At 44.9% G+C, this 22701-nt stretch overlaps 1 protein-coding gene across 4 annotated transcripts in view; it reads left to right on the forward strand.

Annotated features, from left to right (window-relative positions):
- Positions 1 to 22294, forward strand: part of FADS1 (fatty acid desaturase 1) — a 449638-nt gene extending 427344 nt beyond the window's left edge. For all 4 annotated transcript variants that reach the window (XM_086955585.1, XM_086955582.1, XM_086955583.1 and 1 more), the window contains 2 exons: positions 17027 to 17152; positions 19229 to 22294. In XM_086955585.1, coding sequence (XP_086811711.1) covers positions 17027 to 17152; positions 19229 to 19280 — 178 coding nt within the window. In that variant the 3' untranslated portion in view covers positions 19281 to 22294. The remainder of the gene's footprint in view (positions 1 to 17026; positions 17153 to 19228) is intronic.
- Positions 22295 to 22701: the final 407 nt, after the last annotated feature.

Raw genomic sequence — 22701 nt, forward strand, 5'->3', positions numbered from 1 at the left:
CATATTGAATTGATACATGCATCTAAGTTAAAAAATAAAACAAAACTGATTCAGTCTGAAATATGGTTCATTGAGAATTACTGCTTAATTCAGTTATTCGAGTGATCACCCGAGATCCAGCACATAAGTAACGTGGCAATATTGGTACCGCTCTTGGTTTATCATTGTTCTGGTGAGGCTTGTCCTTATTGCCAGTAAGCCCAGACCCTGTATATGGTGTTATTAACTCATTGAGAGGGCAGCAGCCAATCACAACGTCGAGCTCCATGCTGACCCAGTGGACGTCGACTTCCTCTTTGACACCTTTTCCATCTCTGAAAAGACTGTAAAGACTCTGCCAATGCTGAAGACGTGGGTCCCAGGCACTCCACACCACTGGAGTCAAGCTAGCCGGGCTGATGAGAGGTGTTACCTCGAAACCGGTCCGGTCCTCCGATGCTTGATTCCGTTCTGGGAAGGACATGGCTTTTGTAGTTCGGACTGGACTGTTCCCATGAGGCTCAGGGTCAGAGCTGATTTGCATATCGCCATTTTCTAACCCAGGGTGGTGTGGAGTGCAAAATAACGATGGATTTAGGCCCAGATCCTTGGACTGGGGTGAGTGTGTGACATTGATCCACATTCTGTCCATCACTTGTTGTGTTTGCAATTTCCGCCCTAAGTGCGCTGGGGATGCCCAGACGTGGGTCCCAGGCACTCCACACCACTGGAGTCAAGCTAGCCGGGCTGATGAGAGGTGTTACCTCGAAACCGGTCCGGTCCTCGGATGCTTGATTCCGTTCTGGGAAGGACATGGCTTTTGTAGTTCGGACTGGACTGTTCCCATGAGGCTCAGGGTCAGAGCTGATTTGCATATCGCCATTGTCTAACCCAGGGTGGTGTGGAGTGCAAAATACCGATGGATTTAGGCCCAGATCCTTGGACTGGGGTGAGTGTGTGACATTGATCCACATTCTGTCCATCACTTGTTGTGTTTGCAATTTCCGCCCTAAGTGCGCTGGGGATGCCCAGACGTGGGTCCCAGGCACTCCACACCACTGGAGTCAAGCTAGCCGGGCTGATGAGAGGTGTTACCTCGAAACCGGTCCGGTCCTCGGATGCTTGATTCCGTTCTGGGAAGGACATGGCTTTTGTAGTTCGGACTGGACTGTTCCCATGAGGCTCAGGGTCAGAGCTGATTTGCATATCGCCATTGTCTAACCCAGGGTGGTGTGGAGTGCAAAATAACGATGGATTTAGGCCCAGATCCTTGGACTGGGGCGAGTGTGTGACATTGATCCACATTCTGTCCATCACTTGTTGTGTTTGCAATTTCCGCCCTAAATGCGCTGGGGATGCCCAGACGTGGGTCCCAGGCACTCCACACCACTGGAGTCAAGCTAGCCGGGCTGATGAGAGGTGTTACCTCGAAACCGGTCCGGTCCTCGGATGCTTGATTCCGTTCTGGGAAGGACATGGCTTTTGTAGTTCGGACTGGACTGTTCCCATGAGGCTCAGGGTCAGAGCTGATTTGCATATCGCCATTGTCTAACCCAGGGTGGTGTGGAGTGCAAAATAACGATGGATTTAGGCCCAGATCCTTGGACTGGGGTGAGTGTGTGACATTGATCCACATTCTGTCCATCACTTGTTGTGTTTGAAGCACGTGACTGAGGTGTTCAAAGAGCCCACCCGGGCGAGGGTCATCAACCCAAGAATCGACAAGAAGTACAAGGCGGCGCCCACTGATCCAACTTATATTAAGGGACAGTTGCCTCTGGATTCCCTAGTTGTCTCCAAGGCCCGCAAAAGAGCCAACTCCCAGACTACGGGTGATGCTCCTCCCCCAGACAAGGAATCAAAAGTCTTTGAGGCTTCAGGGAAGAGGGTGGCAGCGCAGGCAGCCAATATGTGGCGCATATCCAACACGCAGGCGCTACTAGCGCGTTATGACAGGGCACACTATGATACTCTAGAGACCCTTTTACAGCATTTGCCCGATCAATATAAGGAAGCAGCAGAAATGTTAATACAGGAGGGGAAGCTTATCTCCAATGCTTCCATAAAGTGCACACTGGACGTGGCTGACACCGCCGCACACTAGCGTTATGCTTCGTAGACATGCATGGCTAAGGATATCTGGGTTCAAGCCGGACATTCAAACTACCATCTTGAACCAGACGGTCAACCCAGATCACCTGTTTGGCGTTGAGGTTGATACCACCCTTGAAAAGATGAAGAAGGACACCGACACCGCAAAATCTATGGGTGCCTTGCAATCCCAGCAGTTTCGGAGTGGGTCCTTTCGTCGCTCCAATACTAGGGGCCCCTCAAGGGGTCAACTCTCGCAGTCAGCGCAGTTCTACAAAAGCAACACCCAAACTTCTTATACCAACAAGGGTCGAGGTGGTTACCGCGGCAACAACACCAAGGGCAGAGGACGTGGCAACAACAGCTCCAGGTCCTCCACCGCCAACAAACAGTGACGCCTTGTCACTGCCCCCCGACCACGCAACACCGGTCGGGGGGAGACTCCAGCAGTTCCTGCCCGTGTGGAAGTCCATCACCATGGACAGGTGGGTCAGGACACTTGTCCAATTCGGTTATTGTCTGAAGCTCACATCCACTCCACCCAACATACCCCCAAGACACCGTCCTATGTCCGGCGAGCACTTGCACTTATTGCAGCAGGAGGTCACAGTCATGCTGCAAAAAGGGGCAATAGAGCTCGTGCCCTTGCAGGAAAGAGGTACAGGAGTTTACTCCCTGTACTTTCTTATTCCAAAGAAGGACGGATCCCTCAGGCCCATCCTGGATCTCAGGCCCCTCAACTTTTACATCCTATCAAAGCATTTCCACATGCTCACACTGCAGCAGGTTCTCCCACTGCTTCAACAGGGGGACTTCCTGGCAACTCTGGACCTGAAGGATGCGTACTTCCACATTCCACTACATCCTTCACACAGAAAATACCTCAGGTTCACCATACAAGACCAGCACTACCAGTTCAAGGTTTTGCCTTTTGGGGTCACCACGGCACCCAGGGTTTTCACAAAGTGCCTGGCGACGGTGGCGGCACATCTCAGACGTCAAAACATTCACGTCTACCCCTATCTGGACGACTGGCTCATTCAGGCGAAGTCGGCCCAGCAGTGTGCAGACCACGTGTCCCACACCATTCACCTTCTGCACGATCTGGGTTTCTCACTGAATTATCCAAAATCCCATCTCCAGCCCGCCCACATACGGCAGTATCTGGGTGCGACTATAAACACTCTGGCGGCCACAGCACAGCCGAATTCAGTGAGAGTCAACAGCATTCAATCGCTGATCCAAAGATTCAGACCTCAACACTCGCTTCCAGCGAGAGTGTTCATGCAGTTGATAGGCATGATGGCCTCCTGCATCTCCATTGTCCCGCACGCGAGACTACATATGCGTCCGCTTCAGGAGTGCTTGGCACGTCAATGACTCAGGCTCACAACCAGTTGAAAGACCTAGTAATGGTGAGCGGTCGGGCGTACAACTCTCTGCATTGGTGGAATCCACAAAACCTTTGCAAGGGCCGACCGTTTCAGGAGCCTGTGCCACAGATTATCCTGACAACGGACGCTTCTCTCCAGGGATGGGGAGCGCATGTACTCCAATACACTGTGCAGGGACTATGGACGCAGCAACAGGGGAAGATGCCCATCAATGTTCTGGAACTGATGGCAATCTTCATGTCACTAAAGGCCTTCAAAGTACATCTATGCAACAAGGTTGTGTTGATCCGGACGGACAACATGACGGCGATGTACTACATTCAGAAGCAGGGAGGCACACACTCTCCGCAGCTGTCTCATCTGGCTCAGAGCATGTGGAAGTGGGCCATTCAGAGGAACATCTTCCTCATGGCGGAGCATCTCCCAGGCAAAGACAATCAGATGGCGGACCTGCTCAGCAGGCACACCCACCAAATGCACGAGTGGGAGATACATCCATCAGTACTCCAGCCGTACTTCCAAAGGTGGGGTCATCCAGAGATCGACCTGTTCGCCACAAAGGAGAACGCAAAATGCCAAAGCTTCGCCGCCAGATTCCCACACCCACTGTCGCAGGGCAATGCGATATGGATGAACTGGTCAGGCAAATTTGCGTACGCTTTTCCCCCAGCACCACTGATACCGCTAGTGGCAAGCAAACTCCGGCAACACTCGATGACTCTCATCCTGGTTGCTCCAACATGGGCTCGTCAACCATGGTACACCACGTTTCTGGAACTGTCCGTGGTACCGCATCAGAGGCTACGTCTCACACCCAGCCTTCTGACGCAGAGCCATGGCGACATTCAGCACCCAGATCCGCAACAGCTCAACCTGGCGATCTGGCTCCTGAAGTCCTAGAGTTTGGCTACCTACGCTTACCTCCCAATTGCATGGACATCATTCGGGAGGCAAGGAAGCCTACTACTAGAGCCTGCTACGCGGCAAAATGGAAGCGGTTTGCCATTTATTGTGCAAACCACAACATTAACCCGCTTGATGCTTCCATTCAAGACATCATCTGTTACCTGTTCCATCTGTACAAGTGTAATCTGGCCTCTACTTCCATTCGCATTCATCTGCCTGCGATGGCCGAGTATCTCCAAAATAGACAACACCAGGTGCCTGCCATCAAAGCTTTTTTGGAAGGCCTCAAACGAGTCATTCCGCCACGGACTCCACCAGCTCCTGAGTGGAACCTCAATGTGGTTCTTACCAGACTGATGGGTCCTCCCTTTGAACCACTGCATTCCTGCGAGATTCTTGACGTGGAAAGTGGCTTTCCTCGTAGCAATTACATCGCTACGGAGGGTCAGTGAATTGCAAGCCCTCACAATCCAAGAGCCATTTATCCAAATTCATTCCAACAGGGTGGTGCTCCGCACTAACCCTAAGTTCCTGCCCAAGGTTGTGTCTCAGTTCCACATCAACCAAACAATCGACTTACCTGTTTTCTTTCAAAATCCTGAGTCACTGGCGGAGCGGATGCTCCACACCCTTGACGTTAAGCGGGCCCTATTGTATTACATTGATAGGACCAAGGATTTTAGAGACTAAACAATTCTTTGTCGCCTTTGCGCCACACCACAAAGGTAACCCTATTTCCAAGGCTGGTATTGCTAGGTGGATCGTTAAATGTATCCAGATCTGCTATGCAAAAGCAAAACGCACTCTTACCATTCCACCAAGAGCCCACTCCACCAGGAAGTTGGGGGCCTCTATGGCTTTCCTTGGAAACATTCCCTTAGAGGACACATGTAGAGCAGCCACATGGTCTGCCACACACACATTTACTAAGCATTACTGTGTTGATGTGCACTCCAAACAGCAGGCAGCTGTAGGGCAGGCTGTACTCAAGACACTTTTCCAAACTGCTGCAGCTGGCACGGGCGGCCGCCGTTAATGGAGGGACTGCTATGTATTCTATGCACAGATATGAATTCAGCAGCCCACATGCTTCGAACCGAATATGCTACTTACTAGTATGCATCTGTTCTTGGCATGTAGGGCTGCTGACATTCATATCGCCCGCCCTCCTCCCCGGCGCCTGTAGCAGCTGCAGTATTCACATATATACTCATGGCATGGTCATCATTCACTGAGTTTCACTCCATCTTGGCCACAATGGCTAAAAACAATCTGGGGATGGAGTCGATGCCCATGCGCACTGTAGTCCAGGGGAGGAGCCACCTATCTCGTGATACTTCGAAGACTCTTCCAGGACAACAATGTGCAATCATCCGGACCCAACACTAGGCGGCGATCTATGCACAGATATGAATGTCAGCAGCCCTACATGCCAAGAACAGATGCATACTAGTAAGTAGCATATTCGTCATCCAGACCCTACACTAGGCGGCAATCTATGCACAAGATATGAATGTCAGCAGCCCTACATGCCAAGAACAGATGCATACTGGTAAGTAGCATATTCCTTTTCTTTGACTTCTCCTTGTTTTTTTTGGTGTTGATCCAGTGGTCTTCCTGCGGATGGGCCTTTCTCCAAAAAAGACGACGGAATAGTGGATGTACCCGTGTGTGTTCGACTAGTAGTGGCACTTGCTCCATTTGTTGTGCTCAAATGGCTAGTTCCCTGTTAAGTTGGTAATGGTGCTCTCATGGGATCCAACTCTCGGTCAGATACGACTGACTCTTGAGATGAAGTATTAGGCTTTTGGTATGGACGCCGACGGGCGTAAACCCCTCTGCCCAAGTGTACACCTCGTTAAGTTTGTAATCAATGGTAACCCGACAGAACTTCCTCAGTTTTCTTTCCTGGATGTCTTTTCAATAATTGTCTAATTTGGCGTTGAGGTCATCTAAAGTTGATTGCCAAAATTCGGCTTCACATCTAGTTTCAAGATCAGTCTTAATAATGTCAATTTCATCCTCATCCTTGATTGTTCTGGATAATTCCTCAATCAATAGTAGAATGAGATCTAGAGAACACTTATTTAGTGCTGCCTGCCACTTTTCCATGAATGCCTTGTTGAATTGAAATTTGTATAGGAGAGGTTTGATGGACAACCGTAAACCGCGTGGGATGCGTTGTACCTTGTGGTATTGAATAAGTGTTGATGCATGAAGTCGTTGACTTAATGCTCTTCGTGTGATGAATTCCAGTTGATAAATTTGTTGTATAACAGAACTGCCTAGGACCTTGAATGATGGTGCCTCCTGGATTAATGAGTAGATATCTTTAACTTGAGCCGTTGTATAGGTAAGCGTGTCAGCTCTCTTCTCTGTGAGATTCGATATACTTTCAAAAGACATGTTTTGCGCTAAGTGCGGGGTGCAGCTGGCTTGGTAATGGCGTGTGAACTAAAACTGTGTGAAGAAAAGTCTGCGCACTCCCTATTCACCAATATCTGAATCCTAGTGTCTAAATCAGTTTAACAAAGAATGTGTGCTACCCAGTGTAGGTCTGTTTTTCTATAGTGCACTACTACTTTCTACACTTTGAGCACATTCACGAGGCAGACCACCATTTCTGATCACTGTCTCTTATCAATCAGTGCTCACATGCTGTGAGAAGACAGAGTTGCAATTTCAAACACTAATCATTATTTAATTGTTTCAAACATACTTTTGTTCGTGAACAAAATAATGCGGGTATTCTTTGGTGCATGCTCGTCGTTTTTATTCTCGTCTTTGCACATTATAAGATGGCCGCTACAGAGGAGTCCGTCATTCATGTTAGTTTCATTCTCGCACTCTTCGTTTAAACGAGGAGGGCGTGACACTTTTTTTTTTTTTTTTTTTTAAATCCTCATATTGCGAAAATTTTATGTATATGGAAAATTTGGTTTCTACCTCTGGAAATGTTTTCCGTACCGTCACCGCCCGTTTCTCACTTGCCATATGATGTTCTTTCTCCTTGTTTTCTCAGAGGAGACCCCTTTGCCATTACATATCCACAAGTCTGTGGGCAAGGGAGGAGGGAGCTAGCCACCTTGGCTACTCTTATGAGTATCATACTCATAATCCAGACTGTGTATTCGCTTAATCATAGGACAGAATGTTATATCTTTTTTTTTATGGATTTACATGTTTTTCCATAATTTCCCAATAATTAAACCTTTTGCTCCTATGACCCCTTCTATCCAGTTTGTTTGTTTTGATAACCAAATTCATCCATTCCCCATGTGAAGGGGCTGTTGGAACAATCCACTTAATGCATATCTCTCTTCTTGCTATTACCATTAATACAAAAAGTAGCTTCCGTTCCATTACTGTCAGCCCAATTTGATCAATTGTGTTGGCAATCCCAAAAAGAATAAGAAATTCACTTACTTTTAGATGTCTTCTGAATATCTGATTTAGAGTCTTACCCACTGCTTCCCAAAATGTTCTTATTTTTGGGCATCTCCAGAACATGTGGATGTCATCTGCCCTTTCCTCTCCACACTTCGGGCATTTCTTAATTCCTGCATTTTTAAATTTTGAGAGTCTTTTCGGGGTCCAATAAGCTCTATGCAAGGTGTACAAGTGATTTCTTTTCAGTCTTACAGATTTTAATGTTGACCAGCATTTCTCTACTGACTCTTCCCATAGATTCTCTAGATCCTCCTTTTCCAAATCTTTTCCCCACGTTTGTTCTGCTATTTGGTAGCTTTCTTCTTCTTCTGCTATAAATGTCCAGTACCATTTCGCTACCTCCTTTTTTATGGGTAATGTTTTTATCATTTCTTTTTCCAAATTCTTGCTGTCTCTATCCCGTGATGGTATTGTTTTTGCCCAACTGTTCAACTGATAATATTTAAATTTGGATATTGTCCCATTAGTAATTTTATTTATTTCATCCCAAGAGATCAGTGTTGAGCCATTTAGTACTTGACCCCAATAGTTGATATTGTTTTGTCTTAGTGGATTTGCCATTACGTCTTTCAGACAGATCGGGGTTCCTGGAGAATTCCATATTGGTGCTAACGCACTATAGTAGGGAATTTTTAAAGTCAATCTAATCTGTGACCAGAGTTTAAGTGCTTCTTTAAGGACCTTTAGTTTGACTTTTTTGAAGTATTTTTGATGTCCAAATTTGTACAAATAATGATCTTCTGCCTCTGTAATTATTTGCAAGTATTCTGGATAGTATTGGTGCATCCCCAGAAGACTCCTTATGTTTTTAAATTGGAATGCTTTGCAATATTCCATTAGATCCGGACTTGCAATACCTCCTTTCTCTTTTTTTCTTCTTAGCTTCCTCCATGATATTCTGGTTCCCTTAGATGCCCATATAAAACTTGATAGTTCTCCCTGTAATTTTCTGAGTTCAGTTTTTTTAAATTGCAGTGGAATGTTATTGAACAAAAAAGTAAATTTTGGGAGGATATTCATTTTTAGAATGTTTGACTTCCCTATAAAACTTAAGGGCAAACTAGACCATACTTTAAGAAGTTTCCTTACATCTCGGGCTACTCTGTTTAGATTGTTTTGTGCTATTTTGTCTATGTTTTGATTTATCAGAATGCCCAAATATCTTATCTCTTTTTTTATATTGGGGCAGTGAAAGTTGGTATTCCATGTCATTACTTCTGTTTTAGTATGGTTTACCAAATAACCAGAAACTTGACCAAAATCAGACATAATTTTTTCTATCGCTGGTTTAGACTCCTCGTATTCCTCTGTAAATAGCATGAGATCGTCTGCGTATAGTGCTAATTTTTTCTCCCACTCCTGATATTTAAAGGGGATTATATCATTACAGTGTCTGATTTTATTTGCTAGGGGTTCTATATACAGGTTAAAAAGCAAAGGGGAAAGAGGGCACCCCTGTCTCGTACCTCTTGCGATTTTTATGTTATTTGTGAGATTTCCGTTTACCAAAATTTTGGATCGGGGGTTTTTATATATTTCGCCTATCATATGAAGAAAAGGTTCCCCTAGATTGTTACTAGTCATTATACTATTTAGGAAGGCCCAGTTCACTCTATCAAATGCTTTAGCAGCATCGACCGTTAGTATTGTTAGAGGAGTGTTATTGGATACAGCTAGATCTATAATGCTTATGAGTTCATGTGACAATTCATGTAGTTGTCTTTGCTTTGTGAACCCTTTCTGATCTGCATGTATGAGTTGAGGTATAATCTTTCCTAATCTTGTTGACATGATTTTAGTGAATATTTTATAATCTGCATTGAGCAAAGATATCGGTCGATATGATTCGCATTTTTTTGGGTCTTTTCCTGGTTTTAGTAGTATTGTTATTATTGCATCATTCCATGTGTCTGGCAATGTTTCCTTCTGTATTAGTATTAAATTTGTTATTTCTGTTAATTGTGGGGCTAGTGTGTCTATTAACATCTGATATAATTCATTTGGCAATGCGTCTGGTCCCGCTGCTTTCCCTTTTTTCAGAGATTTTATTATCTCTTTAACCTCATTAAGAGTGATTTCCTTATTCAGCTCCCTTTTCTCCTCCTCTGATAATTTCAATATGGGCAAATCTTGTAAGTATTTTTCTATTTGGTCTTTAGATGGATTTATATCTTCCATGTACAACTCTGAGAAGAAAGTCTCAAACTCTTTTCTAATTTCATCCTCCTTCGTAGTTTGTCCTGTTTGATCTTGTTTACATATGCTGTTTATTTTATTTCTTATACAGTCTGTCTTTAATTTCCATGCAAGCCACTTCCCGCATCCTTCTCCGAATTCATGTTTAGCCAACTTGCTTGCTTCCCATTTTGCTTTCATTCTATCATCAAGAATATCATTTAAACATTCCTTTTGTTTCTGTCTCTCTTTCTGCAGACTCTCTTTCCTTGTCAAATCCATTTCTGTGTGTATTTGTCCGAACACAAAACTTTCCTTAAACTCGGATACTAAAGCTGGAAGAGAAGTAAAAAATCTGAATTCAACTACATCTCAAATAGAACAGCAAGAGCAGCAAGAAATGGCTGAAGGTGGTGTATCAACAACTAAGGTTACCTCAGTCACGACTCAAGAAGAAGGAGATCTAGAAGACACGTTGCCTGAGAACAATGGGGTAACAGAGGAACAAGTAACCGAGAAGGAAGGTCTGATGAGCCCTAAAAGTCCTAGGAGGCAAACAAATGATATGCTTGAAAAAATTTGGAATGAAATGAGGGATAAATTCGCCATATCAGAGGCGAAACAAGACAAAATTCAAGAAGTATGTGAAAAACTGGATTGTAAACTAAATGCACTGGGGGAGAGAGTAACAGCGATAGAAGGAGAAGTGGCTAAATTGAGCAATAGAGTGGAGAGCAACAGAAAGGAAATCCATTCACTGAGACAAGAGGGTAAATTCATAAATGAAAAAATGGAATCTCTGGAAAACCAAGCTAGAAAAAATAACATAAGAGTTCTGAATGTTCCAGAAAATAAAGAGGGTAATGATATTAAGAAATTTATTGTGGAACTACTTGTGGAACATTTCCCCTGGTGTGAAGCAGAAACATTAAATGAAGACATACAAAGAGTCCATAGAGACCCTTACGGAAAGCCCAAAGAAAGAAAAAACCCGAGGAAAATTCTTATAAATTTCAAAACGTACACCTTAAAGGAGAGAATTTTGGGTGAAGCTCTGAAAGAGGGAACCTTCAAAAAAGACTCATGGTCATTTCGAATTAGATCAGACATGTCCAAAGCATCTCAAGACAGGCAATGGGAGCTAGGAAAACTTATGCCAGAGTTTCAATCTCTAGGGGCCACGGTACAAATGAAGTTCCCCCCGTCTTTAAGAATCATGTGGAGAAATAAAATGAGGAACATTAAAGATCCAGAAGAAAGGAAAAATCTGATTTCTCTAATGAAAGACACGGTTCAAATGGAAAATTCCACAGTTTAAAAGGAAAACGCTTTTATCCGCAAATAGGATGTAAATGAGAACAAATGGTAAAGTTAATAGACAAAGATAAAACACCTAAAAAAAACGAAAGACTTTCGAGAGTACTTACCAGGTCCAAGAAGAGGAGCGGAAAAGGGGTAAATGAAAGCCCCTGAGAAAAAAGAAGAAGGAGGCTTCCCTGGGGAGGGTAAGAACAAATCATTAAAACCAAAAAGCATAAAAAACAAAAATCAAAAAAAGGGTGGGGAGCAAAATAGGGGAAAAAAACCAAAAAATAAATCCTTGATACTGGAAAAGAAATGGAAAAAGAAGAATGTAATATTAAAGTCGAGTGATACCGAAACGTACCGGAACGCCTATTGGAAAAAAATGAATATTAAAGAAAATGGGGGAGACTAGCAGAACCATAAAAATATTATGCTGGAATGTTAATGGTATGAGAACAAAAAGTAGAAGAAACAAAATCTTGGAATATTTAAAATCATCAGAATGTGAAATCATCATACTTCAAGAAACACATTTACTGAAAGAAGAATGGGATCAGGAAATGAAAAACAGAGGATGGGTAGACGCATATATATGTACAAATCAAAGCTGCAATATTAAAGGGGTAATTATTATTCTAAAAAAATCCCTAAAGGCAAATATTGAATCGTCACAAGCTGATAAGAAAGGAAGATGGGTAATAGCAAAAATAAAACTAGGAGATACTACATACACAATAGGGGGATATTATGGCCCCAATCTTGATGACCCAGAGCCCCTAAAGAACTTGTATACACAACTTCTAACAGCCGATACCCCGGTAATTCTAGGAGGAGACTTTAATCTTATTCCAGACCTTAAAAGTGATAGGTCTCCCCCAGGGAAGAATATAAATTCATCTAATTTACCGAAGATGAGAGAGTGGTTAAGCATATACAAGAGGGATCTAGACCTAGTGGATGTATGGAAGGAAAAGGGAGACAAAAGTCAACCATTTACATTTTATAATAAAAGGCTAGGACACAGGTCAAGAATAGACTTTTTTCTAGTAGACAGGAATCTACTAACAAATATATCAAATCTTATACATATTCCAGCTCACTTATCAGATCACTCAGCTATACAATTAACACTAAAAATTAAAACAACTTATACACAGAAAAGATTTACAGTGGAAAGAGCTATGTTCTCCGAACAAGAAATGGTACAATCTCTTAAAGAAGAAACTGAAATTTTTTTTGAGAATAATAAAACAGGAACTTCCAAACAAATAGCCTGGGACACGTATAAGGCAGTAATTAGGGGTAAACTACTTAGTTTGGGAGCGTACAGAAATAAGAAATTCAAACAAGAATTACTAGATATAGAGAGATGTATCAATAGGGCGTGACACTTTTACCCAGCACCTTGCAGCGTAACAGTGTTAGCCGGTACGAGCTTAGTTTACGAGCCTTCGGTGAGTCCGATGTAAATGAGCTAGGATGTTTGTACAGTAAATGAGACTGAGTGGAGAGTAGGGTATTTACATTCTTTTCACCAGCTTGTTCATCAAATGAGCACAAGCCTCTTGGGATTCGACAGGTCGGTTGTTCGAGATACTCGCCAACGTCAGCCATCACCGTGTGTGAAGCATCTTCACCTTAACGGACATTGGATTGGAAGGTACAAGTTGTAGCTTTGTGGGTAGATATTATGATCAGTCTATAGAAACGGGAATGCTTATTCCGTTTTTTCTTTTTACACAGTTTCAGAGTATCTGCGCTATTGGCCTCGGAAGCAGCCATTAGTATCCTAACCGTTCAGCTCAGCCTCCAGTAAGTCTTTTAGCAACACTTATCACCACTCATGGGCTTTTCGTTCCTGTGCTATTGCTCATGTTGGTATTATGGTTATTTTCTTTTCTCATAGTTGCTTGTAAACAGTATATTCACCGGACCAGGGCACGAGTCGGGGTACCACGCGGGTGGACGGCATCCCCCCACTTATTTTCGAGGGTTTTCCAGGGTGGACGCCGTCCACCCTGCTCAATCAAAACGCCGTCCACCATTTTGAAATCGGAAGTTTCTCGGACTGCCGCAGGACACCACGCCGGTCAACGCAAGCAGCAGGTTTCTAAATGTAAAAACACCTCGCGACACTTGAACATTTGAATTTGTAAATATCAATGTGTGTAATTGGTAAGAAGATGCATTGAGTTCGATACCCTGTAGTGAGCAAACGGTGGGCGTGTATTTAAAAAGAAGAAACGCCCTTTCTGGAAAACATGAAAATCCAAGCGTGCAAGCAGCTAGCGCTTCCCGGACGGCTCCGGGGCGCACGTGCCTCCCTCCTGGAGCCGGCGCGAGGCGAGCAGCTTTCCTGGTCGATGTTCTTCCAGAAGTCTTGGTGTGAGTGGCATTGTCCGGCTGGTCCCAGAGGGTGTAGTTCAGGAATCCCGGCTCCGAGGCGTTGTTGCTGTTGCCCATCTCACCCCCTGCCCCAGTGACGCCCAGATATGCAGGCGGCAGCGGGCATCAGTGGCCATGCAGGGGCTCAGGCAGCTCCATTGGCACAGGAGGCAGCAGACGTCTGAGGAGTGAGCGCGAGACCCAGCACCGCCGCCATGAAGGGTGAAGGACGCTTCAAACTAAGAATGTGTCGTGTATTGTCGGTAGAAATCTTGATTTGCTTCCGTGTAACGAGAAAAGCAGCTGGTTCCTAGATAATTAAACGTGTGTTCTGGGGTGTATACAATCAGCCCAATAGGCAAATTATGTGTCGACTGACCAAACAAATTTTTTTAATAAGGGCCCGTAAAGTACACACTGTTCACAATGCTTTTGCTGAAACTGAACCGTACTCGTGAAAAACAAACCGCTCCCTTTGCCAGGGTACCCAATAGACGCCGAGATCTTCAACCAATGGATGGACGCCGTCCCCCCTGCGCAAAAGCGCTACACCAACTATTAAACACATACCTATTCTAACAGGTTTTTTCCTTTTCGTGACGTCACTTCCGGTCGTGACGTCACTTCACGTATTTGAGCGTCCCCCCACTTGTAGGTTTTTGCCTTCCGAGACGTCACTTCCGGTCGTGACGTCACTTCCTGTCTGTGAGCGTCCCCCCACTTCTTTATTTAGGACTTGTGCCCTGCACCGGACGCCAGTAACCGTCATGCGTAAGTGTCCATCCTCACAGTAGTCGGTCACAATTTATGTTTTTCACTGGGTTACAGCTTCAATGGGTCACATACTTTTCCTCTTTTCCTCTTTGAGCACTAGTTTATCGTTAACACACATGGGTGTCAGGCAAATGGTTTTCAATACACATCTTTTCTTTATTTTCTCAATTTTTTCCTTTCATGGGAATTGGCTGTTAGTAGACCAGCATGAGGGTTACATCATGGAATGAATTGTACATCACTTGGATTTTGATTGGTCATGTGTTAACATGGATTTGAGCAGTTTACTTGATAATTGAGTGTATTTATTGGTCCATTTTTGTATTTTCCTACAGTGCCCCTGAAGAAGGGATTCATTCCCGAAATGCATTGGGCATGAGGGCGTGACCGAGAATACTCCATTGATTTTACAGCAACATGATAACAATGGTTTCAAGAAAAATGTTGATTTAGAAATTGGTTGGAATTATTGACAACGTCATAGGTTTTGGTTTTTTATCAAAATCATTTATGTATGAAAAATACCAAGGTAATCAGTACTAAGCAGAAAAAAGTTTTTGGGTTTAATTGGCATGTAAAATATTGATGTATTATTGTTCTCCAATACGATACTGTACATCGCCGTGCACCTGGTAAACTGGTGGTTCTCCACCAGCCTCTTTCTTAGTATCACAGATATCCCACCGACAGCCATATGCCACCCACCCCCGTCAGGCTCGGTGCTCCTTCAGTACCAAAGATATCCCACCCATGTTCACATGTTCACCCCTTCCTGTCACACTCGGTACACTTGCAGTGTCACAGGTACCCCAAGCCCCCTGCCTTCCTGTCCGTGTCAGTGCGCTTTCAGTACCACAGATATCCCCACCCATGTTCACATGTTCACCCCTTCATGTCACACTCAGTACACTTGCAGTGTCACAGGTACCCCAAGCCCCCTGCCTTCCTGTCAGCCTCAGTGCTCTTTCAGTACCACAGATATCCTACCCATGTTCACCCCTTCCTGACACACTCAGTACACTTGCAGTGTCACAGGTACCCCAAGCCCCCTGGCTTCCCGTCAGCCCTAGTGCTCTTCCAGTACCATGTTCACCCCTTCCTGATACACTCAGTACACTTGCAGTGTCACAGGTACCCCAAGCCCCCTGGCTTCCCGTCAGCCCCAGTGCTCTTTCAGTACCACAGATATCCCACCCATGTTCACATGTTCACCCCTTCCTGTCACACTCAGTACACTTGCAGTGTCACAGGTACCCCAAGGCCCCTGGCTTCCCGTCAGCCCCAGTGCTCTTTCAGTACCACAGATATCCCACCCATGTTCACCCCTTCCTGACACACTCAGTACACTTGCAGTGTCACAGGTACCCCAAGCCCCCTGGCTTCCCGTCAGCCCCAGTGCTCTTTCAGTACCACAGATATCCCACCCATGTTCACCCCTTCCCGACACACTCAGTACACTTGCAGTGTCACAGGTACCCCAAGCCCCCTGCCTTCCTGTCAGCCCCAGTGCTCTTTCAGTACCACAGATATCCCACCCATGTTCACCCCTTCCTGAGACACTCAGTACACTTGCAGTGTCACAGGTACCCCAAGCCCCCTGGCTTCCTGTCAGCCCCAGTGCTCTTTCAGTACCACAGATATCCCACCCATGTTCACCCCTTCCTGACACACTCAGTACACTTGCAGTGTCACAGGTACCCCAAGCCCCCTGGCTTCCCGTCAGCCCCAGTGCTCTTTCAGTACCACAGATATCCCACCCATGTTCACCCCTTCCTGACACACTCAGTACACTTGCAGTGTCACAGGTACCCCAAGCCCCCTGGCTTCCCGTCAGCCCCAGTGCTCTTTCAGTACCACAGATATCCCACCCATGTTCACCCCTTCCTGACACACTCAGTACACTTGCAGTGTCACAGGTACCCCAAGCCCCCTGGCTTCCCGTCAGCCCCAGTGCTCTTTCAGTACCACAGATATCCCACCCATGTTCTTCCTGACACACTCAGTACACTTGCAGTGTCACAGGTACCCCAAGCCCCCTGGCTTCCCGTCAGCCCCAGTGCTCTTTCAGTACCACAGATATCCCACCCATGTTCACCCCTTCCTGACACACTCAGTACACTTGCAGTGTCACAGGTACCCCAAGCCCCCTGGCTTCCCGTCAGCCCCAGTGCTCTTTCAGTACCACAGATATCCCACCCATGTTCACCCCTTCCTGACACACTCAGTACACTTGCAGTATCACAGGTACCCCAAGCCCCCTTGCTTCCCGTCAGCCTCAGTGCTCTTTCAGAATCACAGCTAACTCCATCTATGGACCGGATTCTCCTTTCCCCGGCCCCCATCTAAAAGCCCCCTCTTATAATCTGTCACGGTGTTCTTTGAATAGCAAGAGTCTCCATGTGTGTCTTTGCCCTTCCGTGATATCCTGTCTCACTGCCAGCGCTCTTCCAGGATCCCGCATTTTGTTCCCTTCATTTCTTCTCACTGTGCGCTATAACTGCCCATTTGGGATTGCTTGTCCATGCTTAGTTGCACAGCTGCTCACTTTTGAATTTTTGTTCCTACAGTTTGTTTCCGACGATGCCCAGGCACAACTACTGGAAGGTGGCTCCGTTAGTCAAGTCGCTGTGTGCCAAGTATGGCATTGAGTACCAGTCAAAGACGCTACTGACGGCCTTCGCAGACATTGTGTAGTAAGTTCCCACTGCTGAGAACTCACCTGTGAAAGCCTGTAGCGACGCCACCGCCATATGAGAAAGCTATAGGTTGGGCGATGCGATGCTTAGTTGATTACGAGCGGTGAGGGGGCAGTTAGATAAAGGAAGACAGATGGGCAGAGGTGAGTGGGGCACACAGTTGAAGATAGGAGAAGGTAAAACATAATCGGGTAGAAATTAGGAAATCTGGAGTATCTAATTGAGAGATGGAGTTCAGCCTCTGCATGCAGGGAAGTGGTGGTGGGGATGGGAGAGAAAAAATTATCTGGCGCAGTCATGTATAGATGTGGAAAAAGCGGAAGTAATGCCAGGTTCAGATAATAAAGATGAAGATGGCTCTTGGGTGGCCCTCTCACTGTATAGTTGCAGTGTGTGCTGCAGTTGTCCATTACAGTGACTTAGTGGTCGACAGGACAGTAAGGGGCATATTTCAAGCCCCTAACACCACCAGACCGTCACTTTTTCTGACACTGGTAGTGGTGCTCCATACCCCATATTTACAAGGAGGCGTCAAGCCAGCGTCACCTTGTAAATATGACCCTTTACGCAGCAGTCCACTGCGGCAAAGGGGCAGGCAATGGATGTTGCAGTGTGCGTTCCACCACAACACCCATTGCTTTTTGACATTACCCCATATTTACTAGGATGGGGCAGCGCCAAAAACTAAAGGCCAGGTAAAACCTGGTCTTAAGATGGCGATACGAGAAGAAACAATTTATCCTCGTATTTTGCTCTTTTTCTGTGTGCAGCGTTCTGCAGCACACATAGAAACAGGAAATCGCCATTCAGCGCAGGCACCCTTGCAACATGGCGCAAGGATGCTGGTGGCGCAAGGCAGCTTTTTTAGCGCCAGCGCTAGGGTATGCGCTATATTTTGGTAAATACGCTCGTCTCTACCTTTTGAAGATGTGTGAGTGCGGCGTTGCCATATTTGGCGCTACTCTGTGCTCCAATATTTTCTCGTACATATCCCCCTTAGTTAGCTCAGTTCTCAAACTGGCGTCCCTCAGACGGTCTAAGGGAGGGACTTAACAGACTCCTCCGCATACCCCGGGTTGAGGCGACAGTCTTCTTTACATAAAGGAGGCGGCGATGTGTTTGTCAGCTCGAGGATATGGGTATTACGCCCCGCTCCCCCTCCCCCCCCCCTTTCTCCTCATCATTCCTTGGGGTGGGGGGAAATCTGAGGTTTGCTTACGTCACAGGTCAAGAAGTCTGAGAATAGCTAAGAAGTTACGTTTTTGGCCGTCCACAGGCCTTCACGCGTGGTCACCCACGCTCCGCGAATGTGTATCGATATCTAGGAGTCGCATACCTCTCAACTCCTCGGGGAAACATCATTTACAACGAAGGCATTACTACGCGTTACGTTTACAACGGGGCACTTACCACATAAATGTCTTTTCCACGCGTATGCCTTCCACGATCGTCTTTACCACGGAAGAAACATTCCGGTCAACCATCCTACGTTCAGCACGTACGTAAAAAAAGAAGTCCTTTTTTTATTTTGATAGAAGTGCTTTCACCATACATTAAGTACGTGATAAGTAGTAAAGGCATGGGTGGACATGGAAAAAAATTAAAAAGGGGGGCTGGGGGGGTCTCCCCCCCCAAACAAAAAGATTTTTTAAAAACATTTTGGAATCTACATTAAAAACGATAAAAAACGCTAACTGGATGTGTAATATAAAATGTATATTAAAAATTAACAAATTACCTTTGACGAAATATTCAGCCATCTTGCTTGGTGATACGATTGTAGAGGGTCAGTGAAAGTGAAAAAAGACAAACAATGTCACTTCTGAAGACATATTTTTTTTGCCTTTCCGTTTTGTTATGTTTATTTTAGTGTATTTTTGGGCATAATGGACGTTGGAAGCTTACTAACGTTTTTATGCGTGGTAAAATGCTGCGTTCTATTATTCTGCGTGGTAAGGACACTAGCGTTGTAAAATTCGCGTGGTAAAGTCATGCGTTGTATTTGAAAACGTGGTAATATCATATATTTGACTCCTCGTCATAGTATTGACTGCTGCCTCTCTTGTTTTGCAGCTCTCTGAAGGAGTCGGGGGAACTGTGGCTGGACGCATATCAGCACAAATAACTGGGACTGCGGGCAGCCAAGCATTACGGACTATGGAGGTGTCCGGTCGGCAGAGTGAGGGTCGGAACCTGCCCCGTCCAAAAATATCTGGCCTGTACCCAACTCTTCATTCCACTCATAGCGTCTGGCTCCGTAGGCCAAAGATGACTGCTATATAAGCACAATGTGCGTGGATTTCCGTTCTCAAACGCTCAAGATTATGTTGAAAGATTTTTAGGCATTATTTGGAAGACAAAACCAGGGTTAATTGGGCCTCTCAGGTTTGCTAGCCTTGTGCAGAAGCGACTCTTTCACGCCCAAGGGCTTACGGCATTTATTTCTAATCCTGTAGTGCCACCGTGTGGCTATTTTGTTTATTACTTGTGTTTAGAGATATCCCATGGAGGCAAAACCTATGAACCAATATAACAAACAGTTTTAACTTTTTCCCAATGCTACCGTGCCTCCCAGAAAAGATTAATCGGCGCTAAGCGTTAAAGCCGGGGTTTAAACGTCCTGTAGTTTTCACATATAAATAGATCAGTTGGAAATATGACCGCTGCATTGCTAAGGCCTTTTCTTATGGAGTAGGCAGAGATTCTCTTACCACCCAAACACACACATACTGTGGTAGCCCTCGCTTTCATTTATGAATATTCAAAGAAAGGTGGACTTGTAATCCTTTTTGCCCAGAAGGCGGAAAGGTTTCTATCAGGATACACTACAGTGCATTACATCCGGGACAGAGCAAGACAAAGCACCATGTGTCCCATTTCCCTCACACTGTTGATGGATTCAGGCTGAATTAGCCTCGAATGCCTTTTTTAATACATACTATTTTGAGCATGCCACTTTTGCAGACGTCATTGGTATGAACTTAGCTCCTAAAAAACACAGCATGCTCACTGGTAGTGTGGTTCAGCCCAGTACACACATTCTCCTCGTGCAGTGCAAACACAAATAGGCAATTCAGCTGAGCTTAGCACTGGGATCTGGGGCAAGAAGAGTCTTCGTAATAAACAGCATAGTTAAAAAAGTTACGTTTTTAACCCAAAGCACTTCACGCTTGGTGTTGAAGACGACTGATGCCTCCTAGCTAGTACCTTTGTGCGGCTAAAGGAGTAATACGTTGGGGCATATTTACAAGAAAATATTGGAGCGTGGAGCTGCACCAAATTTGGCAGTGCCGTGCTCTGACATTTTCTAAACGCAGGGATGCACAGTTTTCACAAGCCAACGGTGCACTGTGTTTTCCCAAGCGCAAAATATAGCTGCATAGCGCCAACACAGGCACCTTTGCACAAGGGTGTCTGTGTTGCAGTTTAAGTACAGAAAGGTGTCCCTTCCTGCACATAATTACTAACATGATTTGTTACTTTTTTGTGCTGCAGAATGCAGCGTACATAGAAAAAGCTAATCATCATTTAATGATTGTTTCTGCGCAGGAAGGGACCCTTTCCTACACATGAACAATCATTAATAGAAAGGGGCCTTATTTACAAGCGGCGTTAAGTCACAAAAAAGTGGCCTAATGCCGCTTTGTAAATGTGAAGAAGAGCATAGCACCTCCAGAATATCACTAAAAGTGAGGTTCTGGTGGCGATATTCCCTTATAAATATGCTCCATTGTTTTTTTTTCAGAGTAAAAACCCGTAAGCAGATTTTGAAGGATTTGATGTTCCTGTGGGAGGTCAAAAGGAAGAGCCAGATTACTTTTCATATGTTTGGAGAGGTAGTCTGAAGCTAGTCTGCAGTGCCAATGGCAGACTAATCTCAGCCTCAAGGTACTCTTATAGCACTTCAAGCAGATTGATCTAAACTGGCCAGAGCAATTTAGTGTTCTGTAGTGAAGGTAGGATTATATAGATGCCAGTGTAATATTGCCTGGTTTCTGTGCCCTTATGGCTGAATATCTATGACATTGTAATATCAAGCCACCCCATGGTGCTAACAGCGGTTGACCTGCAACAATATATTGTGCCATTTGAGACTTCAGAAATTAGACTGATTCACTCTATATTATACTTCCTTAGGGTTCTGGTGATAGGCCAATATATGCCCATTATAAAAAATTGTGCCATATCTGGATTCTGCAGAGTAGCAGATTTGTTCCAAAGAACTAGTGAACCACCCGAGTACGACATGCTGGTAGATGTGTGCTAGCAAAATACAGTGCCAGCCGAGAGTACTAAAGTTAAGCAAATTCACAATGTTTTACGTTTGTCCCCATCAACGGAACTAAAGGCAGGTTGATATGTGTCACTATTCCATCTCAGGGTTTCGAAGGCTGGCTGACCTGGTCCAGTGGACCTTTCAGACCTGGGTTTTGAAAATGGGGGTTGGTAGAATATTGGGACATTATAAATGTCAAAGATAGGTTGCTGTGTACTAGTATTACACTTCATGTGTTGAAAGCAGGCTTGTTTATGAAAGTCATACTCTATAGCTTAGGTCTTCAAACTAGGGAGGAGGCCCCGTGGGGGTGGGGGTACCAGCATCAAGCCAATAGAAGCATTGTGCTATGTTTTAAGTGTTAAAAACATTAGCATCAGTAAGCCATCTTGTAATTGGCCGTCAGAAACAACTTTTGTCATGTATATCCTTACAAGGAGTATGTGTAAAAAGGGGTAACAGAGCTTAACTTCAATGTTTAAGTATGTTTAAACATATTTAAACTGCCAATTTAGCAGAATAATTATGAAAAAATTGAGGACAGAGGAATTTGTTTTGGGGTGGGAGATATAACAGCATTAAGAAGTCCAGTGCTCTATAGTGCTCTATAGTGTTCTAATGGCAAGAGTACCCGTGCCCATGTGATATTACACCCAGGGTGCCAAAGGCAAGCTGATATGTGGCTGTACAATGCCAACCTCAGGTCCTAAAAAGAAGTTGCCAGTATGTCACTCCATGGATATCTGTGCCACTTCAAGTCTTATTTGTTTTGACCTCTGTGCTAACTTGTGCTCGCCGACTGTAGAAATGTATCTTCAGATGTGACTACTGTACTGACTAATAAACACTGATGCTTTTGCTAACTCAGCCTAGTGTTGTGATTTCCTCTACATATTAGCCTAGTGGCACTGTGCAATATATGCATAAAGAGGTACGTTCCGGCCCGAAGAACTGGAGGCATGAGGGGAACCCACAGAGTCAACTCTTTTCCATCAGATGTTCGTGGCCTATGTGGTTGCAGAGGAAATCAGTCTTTTTGAGTACCAGGTCAGGAACTTGGGCAAAGAGTAAAAGAGGTTTTAGAAGACAACCCCAGGAGCTGGAACCAACTTCTTACATGTTTACCAAGAGAATACGCTGGCTGCTTTACCACTGTAATGCATGTTATAGCATAACTGAGTGTTACATTTAAAAGGTGGACATGTCATAAGTGACCATGAATAGTTTCACAAAGTACATTTCTGGGATTGAAAGCGTTTGATAGAAGTGG

Source organism: Lissotriton vulgaris, chromosome 2_1 (genome assembly GCF_964263255.1).
Source record: "Lissotriton vulgaris chromosome 2_1, aLisVul1.2, whole genome shotgun sequence".
NCBI classification, from domain to species: domain Eukaryota; kingdom Metazoa; phylum Chordata; class Amphibia; order Caudata; family Salamandridae; genus Lissotriton; species Lissotriton vulgaris.